The 20,662-nt window shown below is 49.3% G+C and overlaps 1 protein-coding gene across 13 annotated transcripts in view; it reads left to right on the forward strand.

Moving 5' to 3' along the window:
• Window positions 1-20,662, forward strand: part of EHMT1 (euchromatic histone lysine methyltransferase 1) — a 96,448-nt gene that overhangs the window by 35,255 nt on the left and 40,531 nt on the right. For 8 of the 13 annotated variants that reach the window (XM_048966439.1, XM_048966437.1, XM_048966431.1 and 5 more), the window contains 3 exons: window positions 5,974-6,061; window positions 13,245-13,801; window positions 16,306-16,347. In XM_048966439.1, coding sequence (XP_048822396.1) covers window positions 5,974-6,061; window positions 13,245-13,801; window positions 16,306-16,347 — 687 coding nt within the window. Of the gene's footprint in view, window positions 1-779; window positions 984-2,942; window positions 2,966-3,618; window positions 3,723-5,973; window positions 6,062-13,244; window positions 13,802-16,305; window positions 16,348-20,662 lie in introns of those variants that run through there. The other 5 variants (XM_048966432.1, XM_048966435.1, XM_048966441.1 and 2 more) reach the window with 4 other exon arrangements.

Here is a 20,662-nt window from a genome sequence, read left to right on the forward strand (position 1 = left end):
CTGGCATTTTCTGTCCAGCATAACTTGGAGCTGCTTTCACCTGGAAAGCATGATAAACACAGACGGGGAGAGGACTGGAACAGAGAGAGACTGGGAGCAACCTTGCAGTGCTTTTAATGGAGCTCTTGGTGTTAAATGAAGAACTTTTCCCCTCCTCCTCTCCTCATTTTCCTGTGTGCCTGCAAAAATACTCTGGTTTGCATTTAAAGGAGAAAACTGTATGTGCTGGGACTAAGCCAACTTGTTTATTCAAGGGAAATACCATCTTTCCAAGGCTTTCTTTCTCAGAGGAAGGCTTGACAGAGGATGGCAGACCGGGCTGAACATTGTATTTTTAGGTGACATCGAAGCACAGTTGTGATTTGAAGAAGCTGAAATCATGGCTGGCATTCTGCACTGAGCTCGACGAGACCTGTGCTCTCCTCACCCCAGAGAGGGGTTAACTGCTTCCTCCTAGACCGTGTGCTCCGAGCAGGTGGATTTTGACCTAAAACAAGGGGAGAAACAGCAACAACAAAAACAACAGTAAACTGCAACTTTCCACACTTTGCAATTTCCCTTCTCCAAATTGGACTTTTATTGCAAGGCAGGAGCTCGCCCCTGGCCCGGCGGTGGTGAGGAGCAGGGCTGTGAGCAGCCGTGGTTGCAAGCACCAGCTCCTCTCCTACTGTCAAAAAATGGCAGGTCAGTGTGCGTCTGTAAACAATGCAGTTATGAAATGGCAGCGCCAGGCCGAGCTGAGCATGCTCGGGAGCTGCCTGTAGGGGGAGGTGAGCCGAGAAAGATGATCTAATTCAGTGCAATTCTTGGGATTGAAGGAAAAGACCAGGCTCCACTCTTAATGACAGAGCAGAAAAAAAGCCCCACGAAGGACGAAGCCCGTAGGCCATGGAGGCAAGGTGGTGAGGAGCTGCCACCTCTAGGACTTCGGGTGCTGGGCAGCGCTGCGTGCCTTTCTCACCCTCCAGGAGAGTAAAGTCTTGGTGAGGTTTTGCTGTAGCTATTAGAGGGACAGGCCCGAGGGTGCAACTTTTGTCTTGTTTTTTGCCTTGTTTTCCTCTCCCTGTCTGCTTTCCCGGCTCGCAGGCGTCGCTGTGGTTGCAGGTGGCACAGAAGAGGAGGTGTGCGCGGGGCAAGGTCCTCCATGGCCCAAGGAACACCCAGGCTGGGGCCACCTCCCTGGGCCCAGGCCTGAGAAGGCCTCCCTTCTGGTGTTGCTGGGCTGGGTAGGGGTGAGGGAGCTGCTCTGTTGGCTGCGGTGGTTTGGGGGAGGGAGGAAGAGGACGGCTGAGGCCAAAGAGGTGCCTGGGTGTTGTCGATGGGGACGAGGCTGCAAACTGTTCTCTCCAGGCTCTTCTTGGTGCTGTGGTTTCATCCTTGCTGAGCCTTCCTGGGGACCTAGTGTTTCTGAAGTGTCTGGTTTGCTTTTGCTAGAGAAGATTAAGATCCTTCATCTCTGTTTTTAGGTTCTCTGCCCTCCCCCCCTCCCCCCCCTTGCGACAGGAGAAGGTGGGCAGCAGCTGTACTTCTTGCTAACCTTAGCCAGTGGAAGGAGATGCCTTTGTCTGCTTTGGATTTCCATTTGTCTTCACATACAAGTTGTAGTGGTTTTCACTCTACTGGGTCACAGTTAGATGGATGCAATGCTTCCCTGCGTGGAAGCAGCAAGACAGCATAGCTGCATCTGCACCAAGGCTGCCCTGTTCACTGGGTTCACCCCAACAGGAGCCTAGGCTCCACAAACCCCCCTTGCCTGGAGCCTGGGCACCATTATGGACTGCCCTGTGCTATGAGAACCCACTTTTAAGTCTTGTTGTGTTTCATGTGTGTGTCTCCTTGTTCCCAGCTGTTGCATGCAAGGACTTGTGCCTCGTTTCTACCCTTCCCCCATTTTTTGGGAGTTGATCTGTGTGGCTGGAATTGGAGGGAGTCATGGAGGCAGAGAAGAAAATGTTTCTGTTCTTCTAGGATAGGAGGAATTCAGGAGACAAAAGAATTGCAGGTCTAGTTTGATTTGGGGACAGGCTGAGAGGAGTGCTTGTTGTGAGCTGCAGATAAAATTCCATGTCCACATGATTGCACGAGGCTTATAAGGAAGTGGCCTTAACCTAGAAAAGGAGCTTTGAGACTGGTGGCTGCTTTGTAGGCCAGGTACACGGGTGTTACATTTCCTTTCTTCTCCAAATCAAATGCTTCTCGTGGCAGGCCCAGGGCCAGTGTCCCTGTGACTGGTGATCCCAGACCTGCCCATGCTCAGCAGGACCAGAGCAGAGCCGAAATCTGAAATCAGCGCTCTTCTCCTGCTGATAAAACAAACACCGTCTCTCTACAGGTGTTTTCTTAATCATTGCTTCCTATGTAATTAGCTACAAAACGTTTGCCTTCTTTTAAGGCAAAGGTTATGAGCAGGTTGGGTTTGTTGGGTTTCATTAGCAGGAAAAAATGAGAGTAAATGGAAATCCGCTGCTGCTGGAGTTGCATCACTTATTGAGTGCTTTGCCTCCTTTTCTTGCTGCAGCACACGCTGCTGCCTCGCATGGGGTCAGACCCAGCTGTGGGGCTGTGCTGGTGGTGTCACCTTTGGGGGCCCAGTGTCCCCTGGGTGCCTCCTGTTGGGGGCTTCTGGGCCCCAGGGTCACTGCTGTCCCCTGTGCCTGGTGTGCATGTGCTGGGGAGCGTTGGTGCAGCTGCTGCTGGTAGCGCAGCAGTTCTGTGTTGGAGAGGGGTTGGTCATTCTGCTTCCAGCCCTCCTTCAGATTGACCTGCTTTAACACACGTCTCAAATCAGAGCAGCGTTGCTGCAAAGCTTGGGTTGATTTTTAAGAAAACAAGGAGGGGAAGAAAAAAAAAAAAAAAAAAGGACTCTTGTGGAGGTAGTCATCTTAGCACATCAACCTCCGCTCCTTCCTGGTCTACTGCTAGAGAGCTCTGGTTCATGATGCAACTAACTGCTCTCTTGGGCTTGGTAAGCTACAATATGTTGGAGTTGTGCTGTGCATGTATTGTCTTTGCCTGTAAAACCTGCTTGGACTTTTGCAAAGGGCTGATGAAAATGCCAAGGAGGAGGCTGAGGAAGCTCTCTGCGCTTCCCAGCTTTGCTCTTTTTGTTGTTGTTTTTTGTTTTAAAGGCACCATGCAGTTTCTGGTTGCCTGCTTGGAAATGCTGCAGAGCGTTTCCTCGGCTCTGCCCTGTCTTCCGTCCTCTCCAAAGACGTGGTGGAGGAAGGGAAGCCTTATTTCTTGTTAATCAGAGGCGCAGAGGAAAGACTAAAGCCAGCCCTTGCTTGGATCTTCTTGGCTTCTAAAGCCCTTTCAGACACCTTTCTTAAGACGCAGCCATTTTTCTTTCCCTCGAAATCTAAAAATAAAAGGAGCCGGTGGGGGGAATCAACGCCCCGTCGCTCGTGGCACGCAGCCTCGGTGGAGGCTCTCCAGTGGCTGGAGGTTAATAATCCATCTGGGGTCGGGGAATGGAGGCGGCCGTCTGCGGGGAAGGGGGAAAAAAATAAAAGAGGAGAGCGTGAGACTTTTATTGTGAAGCAGCCTGAGCTTGGCAGTTGGCTTTTGTTGGGACTGCTGCAAGAGCCGACACTTCTGGCGGGGAGGGTGGGTATAGGATTTCCCTGCCAATCAGGAGCCGACGGATTGGGCCATGGGGTGTGAGCGAAGGGGAAGTTTGCTCTGAATTTAAGGGGGGAAAAGCAAGGCACACAAATATGGAGGTATTGACACTCGCAGCCAAGTTGCTGCTGGCTCGGCTGGGTGGAGCCGTGGGCCGGTGGGAATGGCTGGGCTGTGGGTGGTGGGCACCCAGGGTGCTGCCTGCTGCCCGTCCTGCTGCCAACACCCTGCTGCGGTGATGGAGCGCGGGTGAGGAGTGCTGTCCTTGGGGACGAGGCTTCGAGGGCCGTGCGCTGCTTTCCTGGAGCCTCCTTTGGATCAGAAGGCTTCCGAAGTCGCAGTTGTCTTTTTCATTATTGTTACTTGATTCTTTCCCTCCCAGCAGGTCTGAAGGTGCGTTAGCGTTGTGGATGGCGATGCTGGCTGTTTGTTTGCTCCGGAGCAATGCCCGGAGGCCATCGAGCTGCTGCTAGTGAGGCCGCTTGGCTGGGGCTGCAGAACCCATTGGAACCACCTCAGTGGCTTTGAGCTGGCACTGAGCTTTCCTTCTCCAGCGTGGAGCAGTGACGGTTCCTCTCTTGGTGCTGCTTTGAGAGCTCCCAGCGCTGTCCGGGATGTGGGGCAGCTCTGGGCTCCTGTTAGTTGCAGAGAAGAGGGAGTGTGTTCTTTAGCTGCCGAGGGCTGGCTGACGCTGGGGCTCCTGCAGTGGCTTTTCTTTAGGCCTCGTGGTCTGAGCAGCAGCAATGTCCCCATGAAAGGGAGGGCGTGAATAATTGGTGGAGTGGGGGAGCTGCTTGGAAAATAAAGGATGGGAGGGATGGAAATGGCCTGCTGGAAATGCTGAGGCTTTCAGGAGGAGTCAGTTGAACAGCAGGAATATCACGACCTCTATTTATTGTAACAAAGCTTGGGAAAACCAGCAGGTCTGTGTGAGATGAGTAGGGGCTCACTGCACAGGCCGGGCCCAGGGCAACTCCCTGCTTACCCTTGCACCAGGATGAGCTTGTTGGGCAGGTGAAGTTATCCCCATTTTACAGCAAGTCTGGGTGGAGGAGAGGTAGGATTTACTTGTAGATGTTTTCATTGAAGATGCATGTTGTGGCTTAGCAGGGAAAAGCTGATCTGTGTTCCTGTTCGAGGCTGTGTTCCTGTGGTTCCTTGATGGGAGCTGTTGGAAGCACGCGTTGCTCAGGCTGGCTGGGCCTTTGGCTCCCAGCAGTAGCACCAAGGTCTGCCTGGGTGGCTTCAAGCAGAGAATGGTTGGGGAAGGGTGAGCAGCAGCGCCTTGTTTGCCTGGTAAAGCCTTTGAAGCTGATGTTTCAGCCTTCGTATGTGTTCATTATCTCTTGCTTGCTTTATGGGAGATGAGCAGGCCTTCTGTTCCTTTTTTTAGCCACTCATTGTGCTTTAAACCTTTTGATTTGCGTGGCTGTGGGCTTCATCTGCTTCCTACAGCACTTGGTTTGACCTGGGCTCGTGATATTGGGGCTCCCCTGGTGCCGTGCAGCTCCATGGCGGGCACCGTGCTTGTCTTTTAGTTTGGGAGCAGAGAGCTGTAGCAAAGGACCCTTCTCATCTGTGTGCTTGGTTGTGGGTTTTATAAGACTTTTCTCCTTCGTTTTGGTAGTTGTTTGTTTTTTTTATCTTAATTTAAATGTAGCTGCCCCCTGCAATCCGCAGCGGTGGTGTGAAGGCTGCAGACCCGATCGAGCAATGTGATGCCAGGCACGTGAAAGGCAGGGGGGAGAGCAGGTGTTCCCTTTCTGCAGGAAAGTAAAAGAGGAAGAGAAGAAAAATTACTTTCCATAAAATTAAGAGATGAGCTCACTGGCCCTAGTGAACGTGGAAGGTAGGGGCGATGAGTTCGGTGAAGCTCACTGATGGTTGTGTTTTATAAACTGCATTTAAACAGGCCACAAAAAGCAGAAATACCAAAGCGTACTTCGGCCTGCTTGTGCAGATAAATGATGTGCAGCGAGAAATGGGCTCAGCCCACCTCCTCCTACCCACAACAAAGCAGTCTGGGGCCGCGAGGGTCGTTTCCTTGGGGTGCCCTCCGTGCCCCTTTCAGCCTGCAGCAGCCTCGGTTGGGTTCCTCAGCTCTTTGCATTCAGAGCTGCACGCTTGCACCCAGTTGCAGTGCCTGCCTCGGCCCCAAGCGCAGGTTCCAGCCCTGGGGCCTTTATCTCTGACCTGTGCCTTGGCAGTTTCCTGCCAGCGGTATTTTGCAGAGAGAGGTTGGCCTGTGATGTAAACAGGATACATCCACGATTGTCTCTCTCTTTTTTTTTTTAATGCAATGTGTGTATGAACTTGGAGCTAAAACTCGGTATTTCTTTTTCCCCCCATCAGCAAACAGTGCTGAGTAAGGGAGAGACAAGGAAAGACGCCTGCATGAAGACTGAACTGCTGAAAGATATCACCAACAACAAGGAGGAAGGTGAGCACCTGCCTTGGTGGAGGGCCGGACCTCAGCCTGGCTCATGGGGTTGGCTTGTGGCAAGCTGGGAGCGAGGTGAGGGCTGAGAGATGTGCTCTGTGCCCAAGGGCTCAGCTGTGCTCTCACAAAAGGAGCGGCTCCGTTCTCCTCCTGTGTTCTGCTGAGCAGGGCTTTTCCCCAGAAGATGCAAATTTGCTCTACAGTCCATCCATCTCCACCCACCTGAATTATAGATGGTTTTCACTTCTGCTTTCGTGTGGCTGTGAGACACAAAGGAGGCTCGAGTTACTTTGAACTTCTTCTGTGTGACTGCTTTTAGTCAAACTCTGATCCACACGATGACCTGGCCTTTTTCCTCCCTATTAAAGTTAACTTTCTGTTTTCCTCTGAGTCTCACTGTTGCTCCAGAGCAGGCAGCGATCACTGCTGGCTGGGTGAGACACCTCGTGCCATTGGTGCCATTGAGGGTTGCTTCCTGGCTTCTGCCTTGTCTCTGCTTTCTTTTACTTTGCAGGCTGTAGTGCACATGTTAGTGGGATGAAATCTTTCTTCTGCGCTTGTCTGTGAGTTGCACACACACAGATCTGAGAGCTTAATAGATGTCGGTGGGATTAGGAGGGAAAAAAGAAACAACACAGCCCCTAATCTTTTTTTTTTTTTTCCCCACTTTCTTTTCATGGCTTCATTATTCCTTGACTAGCTGCTTCTCATTGATCTGCCAGGATCTGGGGAATTTTTGTTCTCTTCTCCATAATAGAACATCAGAAGAGCACTGAACTGACCCCACCAAAATACTCTGTTCTTGCTAGAAACAAAATTTTGGATTTAATTTGGACCTGTGTGAGTACAGCATCGCCTTTGAGTTCTCTTCTGCCCAGTGTAATGGTTTGTTCTGTTTGGAAAGAACAAGCAAAATATTGAGTGCTGTGTCAGATGTGACCACGGTGCTTGCATATTAACTGGCAGCACATGAGTGTTGCTGCTGACGTCAGTTCCACGTGGACCTCTGATCCAGGAAGACCAGAAATGGAGTCTGAGGTGTGGGTGTGAGGTTGCATTCCTCTGGGAAGAGACTTGAGCTTTGATCCCTTGCCTTGCTTGGCTCAGGAGTATTACGCTAGTGTATTTAGCTCTAGGTTGGACCCAAGGTAAGTGGCAAATGTCTGCAGAGGTGAAAAGAGAGGATGAGGTCTGGAAAAGAGAAACCTCTGTGCCTTGCAAGTCTTGACTCATTCTGACTAAAAGGAAATGCTGTGTCTGAAAAGGAAGCTGGGAACCCTCCCTGTGCAGGAGCAGTCCGGAGGGTTGACAAGGTGCTCGAATTTCAACCACTTCAGCTTACTGTACTGTTCTGTTACTGGGGAAAAAGGATCCTAACGTCTGAACTGCATAGCTTCCATACTTGTGGTGAGACTCAGACTGTATTCTCTTTCTTCTCAAACGTACAATTTATGTAAAAGACAGTGGTTTGCTTGGTCATCGTGCTACATGCATTGTTCTTAGCTGACCTTCATTAACCATCTGTGGCCATCATAGCAGTTCAATGAGTCAGCGGCCCTAAATTCTGTTAATAGCAATGTTCTGAGTTAGCATGGGAATTTGCATTTTTGAGCGTGGAGCGAACATGAAATCATTCCAGCAGACTCACAGGATGGCACGGAATGGTTTCTTTGAGCCTGTTTTTCCTAACCAAGGGATGGGAGGTGATGTGTGGATATGGGGTGCACAGCCTGGTGCAGCTCCCTGCTGTGTGGGACGTGGCTCTTGGTGTTTGCTCTCTGCTGTAGAGGAAGAGGCCTGGAGTGGGAACCCACAGAAGGCTGCTGGGGCTTCTAGGTCCTGGTTTAGGCTGAGCTGCTGTGAAGCAAACTGATTGGTAGGAGTTCTTGTCTGTAACACAAACCTAGATCTGTCCTGGGTTGTGATCCCTTTGGGGAAATGCCCTTGGAGACTTGCAGAGGTTGGGACTTAAAGATCCAAAGGAAATTCAGGTAGCTTGCAACTTTGAAATGAGATTTAGTGGCCTGTCCCTCAAGCAAGGCACATGGGCACTGCTTCTAGTTTCATGCTGGTACCAATGGAGGGAAGTGACTGAACTAAGTTTAACATGCATCTGTAGGATTGAGACCTTCAGGTGTTCCTGGTGCTTTCATTTCTGATTCTGGGATTAATTCTCAGCTCACTGTAAGCTGCTTCTTCGGCTTTGTGTCTCCTGTTATCCATGGGGAAACATTCCAGTTCAGTTTTTCATTAGGTAGTTTAGGTCCCTCTTTGCCTTTGACAAGGAAGGAAGAGGGGTGTGGAGATGGAAGTGCTGAGCAGAAGTGTTTTAGTAGGCTGAGTTGTACTTAGCCTGACTCAGAAGTTAGTCAGAAGGGGTTTCTTGCAAGAATTGCCAGAAATTTCAGTTCTCCTCCTCCTGCCCATAGCTCCCAGGCTGTGTGCTTCCTGTGACACGACCTTCCAGTGCAAACTGCTCCTGTTGTTGCTCCTACCCTGGAGGTGGGAAGCTGCACTCATCCACAGTGAAGAGTGAAGTTCCCCATTGGGCTCAGCCTCCTGAAGACTTTTCCCAAACTGTTTTACAGGAGGTGTGTGAGGTGTGCACAGTCACTTTGCTTGCAGATAACATTAAAGCTGCTTCTAGAGAGTGTTAGGGTTTTAATTTCTTGGAAGGGCTTTTTCTTTTTTTTACTTTTTTTCCTCCTTCTGCCTCTTATTGCAGATAGAAAGCTGCTGTGGGTGAGGAACGTGCAGCCTTCCACTGAGCAGCTGCAACCTTTGCATTCCCAGGTGTAGGGAGAGGTGCTTTAAAAGGAGAAAAAAAATAATCTCCCTGCCTTGACTTGCTCAGCACTGGGACTCCCTGCTGAGCCCGGCAGCCAGGAGGCCAGGTGGAACAAAGGATGCTCACACACTGCAGGTGGTCGCTCCCCCCTGACAGCCCACCAGGTGCTGGCTGTGTTCAGGGACTCCATCCAATGGCAAAAGGACAATTGATTTCATGTGGGGCATTAAACACCTCGCAGTCATCACTGGTATTTGTAGGCAAGAGGCTGAGTCCCATTTACCAACCTGTAAGCTCAGTGTGGGACATTAACAGCAAATGTACTTTTTTTTTGTATGTGTTTTTCCCTGTGTTGGCTGTGGCCGTGTCCTACAGGAGATGTGGGGCAGGCTCCCACTGCAGACTCAGGGCAGTAGGAGGGTGGCACTTGCATTATGGAAATACAAAACTGAGCTCACCTGGCCATCATCTGCCTACACCGATGTAAAAGGGACAAAAAATAGTAAAGCCCATCAGTAATTCATCCCAGAGAGGAACTTTGGCCCGAAACTTACAATTCTCTTCATTTCTTGGCTTCATAGTGCTCAGCTTTTTGGCTTGAATGACAGAGGTGGAGCTTTCCTTTCAGATGGAGGATGGGATCCCAATCTCCCATTCCTTACTGGTCTGAACTCTCATCTCTTCAGCAGTGTTTTTATTGCTTTTCTCTGCTTCATGATTTTCTTTGATTTAAAGAAAGAAGAGATTGGAGGAACCTCAAGGCAAGGATTTCAGCAGATGCACTCCTTGCTGTTTCCAGCAGGTCAGTTGGATATTGAACAAATGTCTGTGCTATCTGTGGCAGTTTAAGGATGGTCAGCAAGCACTTAAAGATAAAAGCCTGTGAAATGTCTATATGTATAAACCTGAATGCTGGCAGCACTCACCTGTAGTGCAGTTCAGAATCAAGAGCTGTGCTGGGCTCAGCGTGGCACTGCTGCAGCCTCAGCCCTGCGCCCTGCATGAGGAGCACACCGATGGAAGGACCCTGTGGGACATCAGCAGCCTCCAGCAGTACTGAGGTGGCCAGGAAAACATGTCAGAGTTCCAGATCAGATAATCAAGCACTCACTTGAAGGACCTTTATTCTTGGTTGTTTTTTTTAGCAGTGATCGCGTTTTGGCCTGGAGCAACGCTCCTAACGCTTGCGTGTTTTTCTTATTTTGTCACATTGAACGGAGAGATCTGGGTTTAACAAAATATACTGAAGACTTTTGTTTTTTTTGGAGGATTCTCTCAGTACTACCGAGCCTTGGGCCAAACCCCTGTGTGCCTGCAGGTGGAAAGCTGGTGGGTCCCAACAGCAACGTGCTGTTGGAGCATCCGTTGCACTGTGCTCAAGGTCAGCTCCTCCCCTCCTTTCTCAATCTTCCATTTTCTGCATCACAGTTTTAATTTAATTTTGAGTAACTGTGTTTGACATTGAGAAGGAAGCCTAAGACTGAAGCTGCTGCAGAGGCTCCTTGTGAGCGCTTGGAGAGGTGGAAGGCTGCGAACTCTTTGTTGCTCACAGTGAGCTCTTAATGCAGAGCACTGGTTTAGGTACATTGCTGATTGTTCTTTGCTTGTGGAATTGCAGGGCTAGTATCCAGCTCCTAGAAGATACACACTGAAGATTGTTTCAACTTGGTAGCAGCTTCAGATTCCTTGCTGTGTAAATGAGCAGCAGGACAGGTTGGCCTGTGGTTGTGTTGCACTCGTAGAATCACAGAATGGTTGGGTTGGATGGGACCCTAAAGTAGTCAAGATCCGTCCCCTGCCATGGGCTGCCCCCCAGCTCAGGCTGCCCAGCACCCATCTATGGGCACAGGGACCTCCAGGGATGGCACCTGCAGCTCTGGGCAACAGTTCCAGGGCCTCACCATCTCTGAGTAGGGAGTTTCCTGTTGCTGCTTTACAATTAGTTGTGTGTGCTTGGATTGGGTTGCAGGCAGCATTGTGAACAATGTGACAGGCTTCTCCTGCTGTATGTAACATAGAGGATGCATAAAACAATGCTGGAGATACCAGGATGCTTCTAGTAATTGAGGTTACACACCCATAGAAATAGGCTGTATATTTTTATCTTGTAGTTTTTTTGAGTTAAAGGACAAAGAGGGAGAGAAATGAATACAGACAAAGCGTGGTTTTGGTCTGTTTAGAAGGAATGAATGTTGTAAAGTTTCAGAGAAGTAATCAGTTTCGGGTTTTTATTCCCTGGTGAGCAGAAAAGCCTCCTGTTGAGCTGGGCTTTCAGGAGGAACTTGCTGACTGACCCATGGAACTCACTGTCACGAGGCCTATTGTCAGTCAAGATTTCAACAGGTTCGCAATACAAAAACTTTTTTTGGAAAGTAAAGAGAAGGTGAAATGTAAGGAACCAGCATTTCTTTAGCTGGTGCTGTTGAAGAGCTCCTGCAGGCTTTTATTGAGCATTTACCCACTGCGAGGCTCCCGCTCTCTCTGGATCGTGTTCCCATCGCTTTCTACAGGCCCCTGTTCAGCAAAAAAGCAAACATATGTTGAATTACATCTGTTTCAACCTCATGGATCGTTCATAAAGTGTGATGCTTTCGGGGCCAACGCAGTCATACCTTCCCCTTAGGGCAGTGCTCTCATTTACCTTGGTTTGGTCCCCTTCCTGGCAGGCGGAGCAATTCTTGCTCCCAGTTGATTTGGTTTATCTAGTATTCAGCCACTGGAGCTGTTTGCTGTGCTGGTGGAAGTGCACAGCACTGCAGCCAACAAATACTGTAGGCTTCACCCTGCCAGGTGCCTGCTGCTGAGCGTTGAGAGCCTGCAGCTGCGGCCTACCCACCTTTGCTTTCCTTCTGGTGCTGAGTTTGCTGAAAGAACCCTTTAAATGGCACTTCTAAGGACACTTGGTGAAGAATGAGAGAAATAAAGGTTGAAAAAGCGCAGTGCGCAGCGCTTTGCTCCCCCTGCCCAAGGTGTCTCACCTAGTAGCAATTGTATGTTTGCCCTGTCATGAGTCCTCTCAACCCCAATCAACCCACGTGCACCTTGTCAGAGCTTTCAGCACACAGAAAGTGGTTTGGGAAGCAGCACGGGGGATGCTGGCTTTGAGTGGTGTTTGGGGAGCTCTGATGCTTCTGCCTGCGTGGTGCCCCTGCCCCCCCAGCTCTGTGTGGCAGCACCCAGGGGAGGTGGGCATTGGGCCTGGAGCTTTGCAGAAGGTTTTCACCAGTTCAGCAGAGGTCTGCAGGACATCAGTCTCCATGAGCACTGTGAAGCAAGGTGCTGATACCAGCACGCTGCTCTGGCTTGCACAGCTGTTTTCTGCTTTGAATTCTGGGCTCTACTGTAGGCTAAAATAACTTCAGTTGGCTGTAAATCAGTCCTACCTGCTCCTCCAGTCTGCTTGGACAGAGCTTTCGATGGTACTTACGATGCTTTTCATAACTGTCTGGCCTCTGGAAGGAAAACAATACACAGAATCCTTAACAGCAGGTTGATTTACTCATTTTACTGGACGTGCCAGTGAATTGTTATCAGCCCTGGTTGCCTGGGGAGCTGCTGGTTTGTCGTGTCGGGAACCCTTCTGTAAGTACACGGTGTTCATACTTGGATTCTGTCAGCTCAGGTCTGAGATATCTGTGGGATGAAAGTACTGGCAGGGGAGCTTGGAAGTATTTGGAAAGGAGAAAAAAATGTCTTTGCATGGATGCTCCTGTGTTATCTGTGAGCGAGCTTTAGGTCTGCAGAGATCTCAGTGCTTTAACCATGTCATTGTTTTAGTCTGGAATTGCACTTAGCCTGCTTCACCCTCGTGTTTACTCTGGCCGTTACCTCTGAAATGACACCGTGAATCCTGCTCCTGTGCTGCTGCTTCCTGCTGGAAGAGTGATCCTCAGTGAGCAGTGCTGCCTACAGAGCTTATTCCTTGCAGGGTTACCACCTGCAGGCTCCGGGCTGTGCCACAGCAGCTCGCCCATCCAGCTCTCCAGCAGCTCTGCCATGGCACCGTGAAGAGCTGTGCTAGAGATCCGAGTGCAGGATTGGGCAGTGTTTTGTTTGACATGTGGAATGTTGACATACAGTCCTATAAATGTAGTTATTGGTAAAGCTAAAGATAATATTTACCTTGAAATATCCATCGTTGGGGAATAAACGGCCACATCTGCAGCTGAGGTGAGTCAGAATGAGTGCACTGCTTTCAGCTGAGCTGCCCCACTTTTTGCCATGCCAGGATCCGGCCAAGCCAGTCAGGTAGGTGTGTTGGCAGCCCAAGTGGAAATGTGTAGGGAGAGCTTCTTTGGGGGAGACGTTTCGTGGTTGTCAGCCGCTGCGTGTTTTAATGACGCCTGTGACCCTTTTCTTTCTCCTCCCTTCCCTTTCTCCTCCCTCTTTCTCCAGGGTTCAATGCCATGGCTGCGGATGAAAGTGCTACAGAAAAGCAAGCGGGGGAACCAAAAATGGCTGTAGATGGTGAAACCAACGGTTCCTGTGAGCACGGCGAGGCTGGGAGCCACCCAAACCCAGCGAAAAACACTCAGGACAACACGAAAGTGAGCCAGCAGGACTCTAGTACTAAATTAAATAGGATAGCAGAAAATGGCATTTCAGAACGAGACGGTGAGACTGGGAAGCAAAACCATATGAAAGCTAATGACTTCACACAGACTTCTCTAACAGGGAGCAATGGATATATTCTAACCAAGCAGATGGCGCAGGAGCAACCTCTAAGGACTACCAGCACCTTTGCTTCTCTCACTGGCCATGCTGCAAAAACCCTTCCAGGAGGAGCAAGCAAAGGGAGAACTGTGGGCACCTTTTCTCAGATGCAAGCCACGATGCCAGCCAAGCTCGGGGAGGGCAGTAAGGACATGGATGCTAAAAAAGCCACTGCTGCTAATGCTGAAGTCAAGGTCCACAGAGCACGGAAGACAATGCCTAAACCCACCCCTAGCCTGGTAATGTATAGTAGACCCATGCTAGCTCTTGGCTTTCTCTGGGTGTGTGGGAGGGACACTTTGTTGCACGGGGATGGATATATTCCAGTGACCTCCCGCTAAGCAGGCTGATTTTAATTCTTTTTTCTTTTTTGATGTTTTTCTCTTCTTACAGAGAGACAGAGGTGTTCAAAGAGTCATGTGGCTGCAGTCAGCTCTCTTCCCCAATGTGTTTCTAAATATATAATTGATCAATTGCCTTCTCTGGCAGATCTATCAGACACTAAATGGCCTTTCTCTCCTGGCTGTATTGCTCATCAGCTGTCTGTTGAAATCCAGAGCTGCTTATGAAACAAATTAGATTTCTTATAAGTTTGACCCAAAGGAAATTAAGCTTAGTGTGTTAACTGGAGGCTTCTCCTAAGCTTGAAAGCTGTCAAGAAGCTGATAAGTTAGGCAACTTGATTGCATTGCCGTGTCATTAAACTGGATGATGCTTTCTTACTCTGTACGTGCTGCCTACACTAATGCAGCTGGTTCAGAAATCTTTCTTACAGAATCCTTGGGTGTGGATTTACCATCACTTAATAAAAGAGAGATCTATTTTTTGTTCAGGAAGTAAAAGGGGATTTGAAGTCATCCTGTGACCCCAACATGTAATGGGAGTGAGCAGAAATGGGCCTTTGTTTGTCATAAACATGGACCAAGTTTTGGTTCTTTCACCAAAGATGGGGAATCAGATACTGGGCACAGTCAGATCTGCACCACGAGCACTTGATCTCCAACCCTGTGACACTTTATATTTAGCTCTGATGAGCTAGATCCTTCCATCGTGCTGCGTCTAACGATGGAGAGGGACCATCCTGTACCCAGGTTGAGGTACACAGATTGCTGCGAGCCCTGCTTGGCAGTGTGAGTGACACCCAGAAATAAATGGGAAGCTGCTGCAGCTCTGTAAGTGCTGGCGTAGTGGATTGCTGCTAGCTACCAGCATGTTGTGAACAAGCAAATGCCAGATGATCCTCAGATGTCACCTACATGTTGCAGCACGGCAACAGTACGATGTAAAGGTCTCAAAGCTGCGAGCAGGGGAAGGGGGGAAAAAAAAAGAGGAACGATTGGTGGCACATAGCCAGCCACAGATGGGGAAAGGTGCCCTTGGTGCTGCAGCACCTGTGACTCCGGAAGCAGGTGGGAGTCCAAACACATGGAGCCTGCAAACCTTGTGGCGTGCAGCCTGCAGAGCAGGGCAGAAACCACAGGGGCCACAATTTCCCAGCCATTCTCCCAAACCACTAATTTCCCCTCTGCCTTCCCCTGATTGCATTTGAATTCTCTGGCTCTCGCCCCCCTGCTGAGTTTTTTGGCTGGCAGCTGGGGAGGCCCAGATGCAGCGCAGGCAGCCTGATGGAAGGCTCATGGAAGGCTTTCTTACCCAAACAAGGCTTTGCAGCTGAAACCTTGCAGCTTTCCTCCAGCAGCCTGCAGTGCACTTAAATTAGGCAGGGCAAACCCCGACCCTGGTGGAATTTGACAGGGAGAGACCCCCGTGGGGCTGAGCAATTGAAAGAGGCAATTCCCTTCTATAAAACAACTGCTAGGTTAGGAAGGAGTGTTTTCATCATTCATATTTGATGATACATCAGAAGGATTTTTTATACAACCCCTTGGGCTTTTGGGCTTGTCTCTAGAAAGCTGCTTGCAACGTTGGAGTGTTTGCATTGCGACGTTATGGGAGTGTTGTAATTGCACTGCTGATCACCCTTCACTCTTGCAACAGCAATGGATTCAAAAGGCAAAGCCTGCAGTTGTTTGGCCACTGTTCCTCTGCAGTGCAGCCCATTTCCTTGGGTTGGAAATGGTGAGAGGAACGAAATTCACGAGGTGGTAGGCAGAGGCTGTTCACACATTTCCTGCTCAGAAGCTTTGCATCTGAATGCGAGCGCATGGTCCCCAAGATTTGATCTCATTTCTGCAAGACAATAAAGCAGCTGTTTTGTTCAGCCTTCCAGATAATTACTACCTATTTTTCCCCATTGTCTTTCGAATTTACATGCTGTTTTCATTTGAGGAGCAAAGTCTTTGCTACTTGCCATTTTTCTGTCCTGATTATTTCTTTGTTGAGCAGCTTATGAGAGGCTCCTCAGCACAGCACATGCAGTCGTGCCTTTTCCCCTTTGAAAGCACTATGGATGTATTTTAGGAATTGTAGAAATCACTCACAATTTGATGTGACTGGATGCATGGGTTTTCATCAATTTTTTAGAGCATTGCTCTTCTCTTGGTAGAATCCTTTTACACGCATTGCTAAGGGAAGGAAGCGGGGAAGGAAGGTATTTTAATGCATTGCAGGCAACAACTTTCATTCCTCAGCTCCTGCAGAAACCTGCTGGGGCAAAAAAATTGTTTTCTTCAACCTTACAGTTGTCAGGGGACCTCAGTAGCCTTTTCTGTATGTGCATATTGGTGCCTGAAAGGAAGGAAATGATTTTCTCACATATGTAACCAGCTTTTTCTCTGTTTAGGAATTGCTTCCTGAATTGGGATCGAAGCTGAATCTTAAACAGGTGAAAATTTTAATTGATATTGTTGCATGTTAAGTTGGTTTTTGAACGGAGATCTCAGAAGAGTTTTGACAGCATTGGTTTTGCTCCCCTTCTGTTGGTGCAGTAGCACAAACTCGGCACCTTTGGAAGAATTTCTTCCATTCTTTCTTAATCTGTTCATAACTCTGTTGAGAAAACAAAGGTTTGCGGGGTGAGACAGCAGACCAAAGGGGAAGTTTTGTGTGTGTGTGTTGAGCTTTGAGAGCCCCTCCTGCTCAGAAATCCCCATTTCTATGTATAAACTCTCTGAGATGTGTCTGGAAAGGAAGAAGGATCTTGGAGGTGAAAGTGACCCGTAGTTATCCCTTAAGATAGGAGCAGCAGCTGCCTGAGCTGGGACTCCCAGGTTGTTTCCAGTCATTCTGTGGTGACCACGAGGCTGCAACTGGAGCTGTGTGTTTCTGGTAGCAGTTTTGTGCAGTGTGGAGAAATGAGGTCAGAGGCACTGAACCCTCTGCGGAAACAGGGGAATTAATATCTCATTCTGTTTCACAACGTGAGCCCAAAGTATGGGATCCTTTAACTGGGAGGGATAAAGCCTGGGCAGGAAGGAGGAGCAAGGAAGAGAACAGAACTCCTTCACTTATATTGGTATTTATTTCTGCTGTCTGCTGCTGAATGCCTGGTCCCAGCACTGAGAACTGCTGGCTTTCTGTGTGCAGACAGGTGTTGCTGTTGCTGTAAAACATGATGTTCTGTGTCAGTGCCCAGCAGTGATGTGGGCTGCACTGCAGGAGCTCCTCGTGGCCTCAGCACTTCTCAGGGCCAGGCTGGTGGCTGTTGGTGGTTTGCAACAGTCTGGGGCCGCTCAGCGAGATGAAGCCCTGTGATATGCAAAAAAAAAAACCTCAAAGGGCAAATTCTAATGGGAGTGGTGATGGGGGAGTTGTCTCCTGGATGGAAAAAATCATCAAAAGAAAAGTGAAAGAGCTTTCCATCTGATTTGGAGAGCTGCTGTTGGCTCTTCTGACCCTACAAGGTGCACCCTTTGAAGACCCTCTCCAGAGGGATGCTCAGGGATGCACGTGTGGTCTGGAAATGTGAGGTCTGTGTGTGTGTCATCTGTGGTCAAATATCCTGTGTGGGCACCCTCCCTTAGGACTGAAGAGGCCATTGGCATGGGATGTCTTCCATTCGAGGTGGGTGTGTGACCACGCGCACATTGGTGCCGTTGCAGTCATCCAAACAGGGCCAAGCTTCTGGTGGCCTGCTGAAGGATGGATAGCAGCTGGATGGGTCACTTGTGGAGCTGGACTCATCACACAGCCTCGCCAAGACCGCGGTGAGGGTCCCCAGGGAGCTGCTTGAGATTCTGTACTGAACTGTAATTCTGCAACAACAGCAGAAGTGATGGAGAGCTGCTCTGCCATGGCTCATACAGGCAGCAAGATCTGCTGGGGATCTGGTTTTCATAGCAGACTGCTATTTCTTGCTTAAGTATCATTGCCCAAGTGTTGGAGCCTCTGGCACATCCACGTTTTGCCATGCCCAGAGGTGCACACCCTGTTAGCACTCGCAGCCAGCTGCAGATGGACACCAGCCTTGCTGCAGCGGTGCTTTGGGTTACTCCTCTGGCTATTGGGCTTCATTTGCAAGCTCATGCTGTGCTGGAGATGAAAGTTCTGAGAATAAGGAAGAGAAGATGGCTGACATGGCTGAGCTGGAGCTGGGAGTGCTGTGTGAGCAGCAGCTCTGCTGGGAAGCAGCACATGCTGGAGCCTTTGCTCAGCACATGGCTGTGCTTCCAGCATCACTCCTCTTCTTGCCAGCTCATCTGCTTTGGTAATGAAAGAGCTCTTAATTGTGGGGCTGTGGGAAGAACGCTGCGCGGTCTGCCGAACCGACACGGCGTTTAATTAGTAAGGTTTATTTGTTCTTTATCTTTGCTTCTGGGAAAAAATAGTGGGATAGTCTGTCTTTGCCATTTTTAGTAACTTCTCCCTGCTGCTGTAGGGGATTTCTGTGCCAGTAATAGAAACAGGGTTGATCCCATTACAGTGTAGTAAGTACGTGGATATGATTTTCTTAAACACATAAAATGATGTTGTCTTGTGCCAATCTAAGGAGCATGAATGCACTGAACGTATTTGTGATTCAGTTTTTTCCATTCCCATGCACAGATGTCTCTGGACACTGCCCTAAGCCTTTCAGTGGATGCTTTTGGTTTCTTGCCCATTCCTTGCAATGCCCAGCACAAGGCAGGAACTTCACAACCTGTCATATAGCATTGGCTGACGCCATGTGAGAAGCTGCAGAACCAAAGCCATTAGTAATGCAGTTTGTCTGTGATCATTTTTGATCATTTTTTGGTTGATGGTGGCTCAGGCCACTTGGGACCACAGAGCTCAAACTGGCCTGGAGCTGTCTTTGCATGGGGTTCTCCTCACTGTCCTCTAGACTGTGACATGCAGCTGAAAACAGAACTTGTTGGACTGTTAAAAACCTATGTATGATTGGGGAGAAAAAAAAAAAAAGACACCCCAGGTGTATCAGGCAGAGCAGTGGGGTAAATTTAGTGTCAGTAATCAAGCATCTTGCCTGGAATGTTGATGTTTGCAGTGGAGCCCATGTAGGTGTTACATGAAGGCACTCCTGTTCCCTTGCATTATTTGGTTTAAGTGAAAGCAGATGATGCAGTTTCTGAGTGCAGCAGTTTATTTAGCTGAAACTGCTTGTGGAAGTGTGGCACCCGTGGTGGGGATTTCAGCAGGTCACCTCCTGGAAAGCCAGGCATTGCCTTCCTGGCATGGTTGCTTCTGGTGCAAGCTGCAGTGTTGCATTTTCCACCCAAAGCAGAGAGACATGAAGAGGAGGAGCCTGGATCTTCAGGAATCGAAGCAGGAATGTGATAGAATTTGTCACAGCGAATTGGTGATGAGCTCTGTGGGGTTTATTGTGGTGCCTGCTGTTGGCAGCCCCCTTGTACACTGTGTGCCTCTCGCCTCCTCTGCCGACCTGGGGAAGGGCAAGGGAGCTGGAAGGCAAGAGTCAGGAGTTGGCTTGGGTGACTGCTGGGCTGCAGGAATTATCTTGAGGCCTGCTTGCATAAGGAGCAGGGAGGGTGAGGGGAACCCATCCATCATGAAAGTGGAAAGCAGCAGCAGGTGACAGAAGCACTAAATGCAGTCAGATGTGATCAGGTAGCAGACCGTGGAGGTGGTACTGGGTCGTGCCAGCTCTGGGCTCATACAGAGCAAGGCAGAGCAGTGGCTGCCAGGACCTGTGTTCTGCAGGGAAACCCTCTGTCCGACATTTGCCTTTGACAGCTTTCTCTCCAGCACTAAACTTGCTGGCGTTTTGCATTTGGAGATGCCCTCTGGTTGTGCTGGGGGCTTGCAGGCACACCTGTGAGCTTTATTGTTCTGTAATATTTTGTTTCTGTTTTGCTTTGATAGGAGTCTGTAGTGCTCCCAAGAGCTCTGTATCCGTCTACCCAGTCCCAAATGCTCGGTCCTCCTTTTGCCTTCCCCTTTTAGTTGCAACTGCCTGCTGTCCAATGCTGGGAGGGGCCAGTTGGATGTAACCTGGGGATGAGGACTGGGGGACATCTGTGCATGTGCCTGAGCCAGCTCTTCACCAGCCTGATGGGATTTGAAGGAAGAAGAGATTTCCCAGCAGAGCAGTGAGCCAGATTAGCAAAACCTCTTTTCTGGGAGTGCTTAAATCTGGAACCGATGGAGCAGAGCAGTGCAGGAGCTCAGTGTGAGGGACCAGGAGGGACCAACCTACAGACTGGGGCCAAGGAACCAACAGAATTCAGAGACCTTAGAAACAAGAAAAGAATAAAGTTGGATCCACTAAGGACTCGTAGCACTGTTGGTGGAAGGTTAAAATCTAATGAGAACAGTGAAGATGTAACGGTTTCAGCTCATGGGGAATGAAGAAGGATGGTGGGAAAGCAGAGAAATGCTTCCAGATCTCTGCTGATATTTTTAGCCCCAATCCTCAGATTTAATATTTGATTTCTATAGACATGAAACTTGTATGTAATATGTTTTGCTGATGGCCTGTTGAGCTTTCTGTGCCATTATCACAGAATCATAGAATGGCCTGGATTGAAAAGGATCATCTAGTTTCAACCCCCCTGCTGTGTGCAGGGTCGCCAGCAACCAGACCAGGCTGCCCAGAGCCACATCCAGCCTGGCCTTGAATGCCTCCTTGAATGCCATTAGGCTTCCTGGGAGATCTGGTTATGTCTCTGCAGAAATTCTTGTTCCTTAGTATTGCGCCATATGGCTCCACATAACAGCAAACTTTATCTGAGACCACTTGCAAG

The sequence above is a fragment of the Lagopus muta genome, chromosome 19 (genome assembly GCF_023343835.1).
Source record: "Lagopus muta isolate bLagMut1 chromosome 19, bLagMut1 primary, whole genome shotgun sequence".
Taxonomy (NCBI): domain Eukaryota; kingdom Metazoa; phylum Chordata; class Aves; order Galliformes; family Phasianidae; genus Lagopus; species Lagopus muta.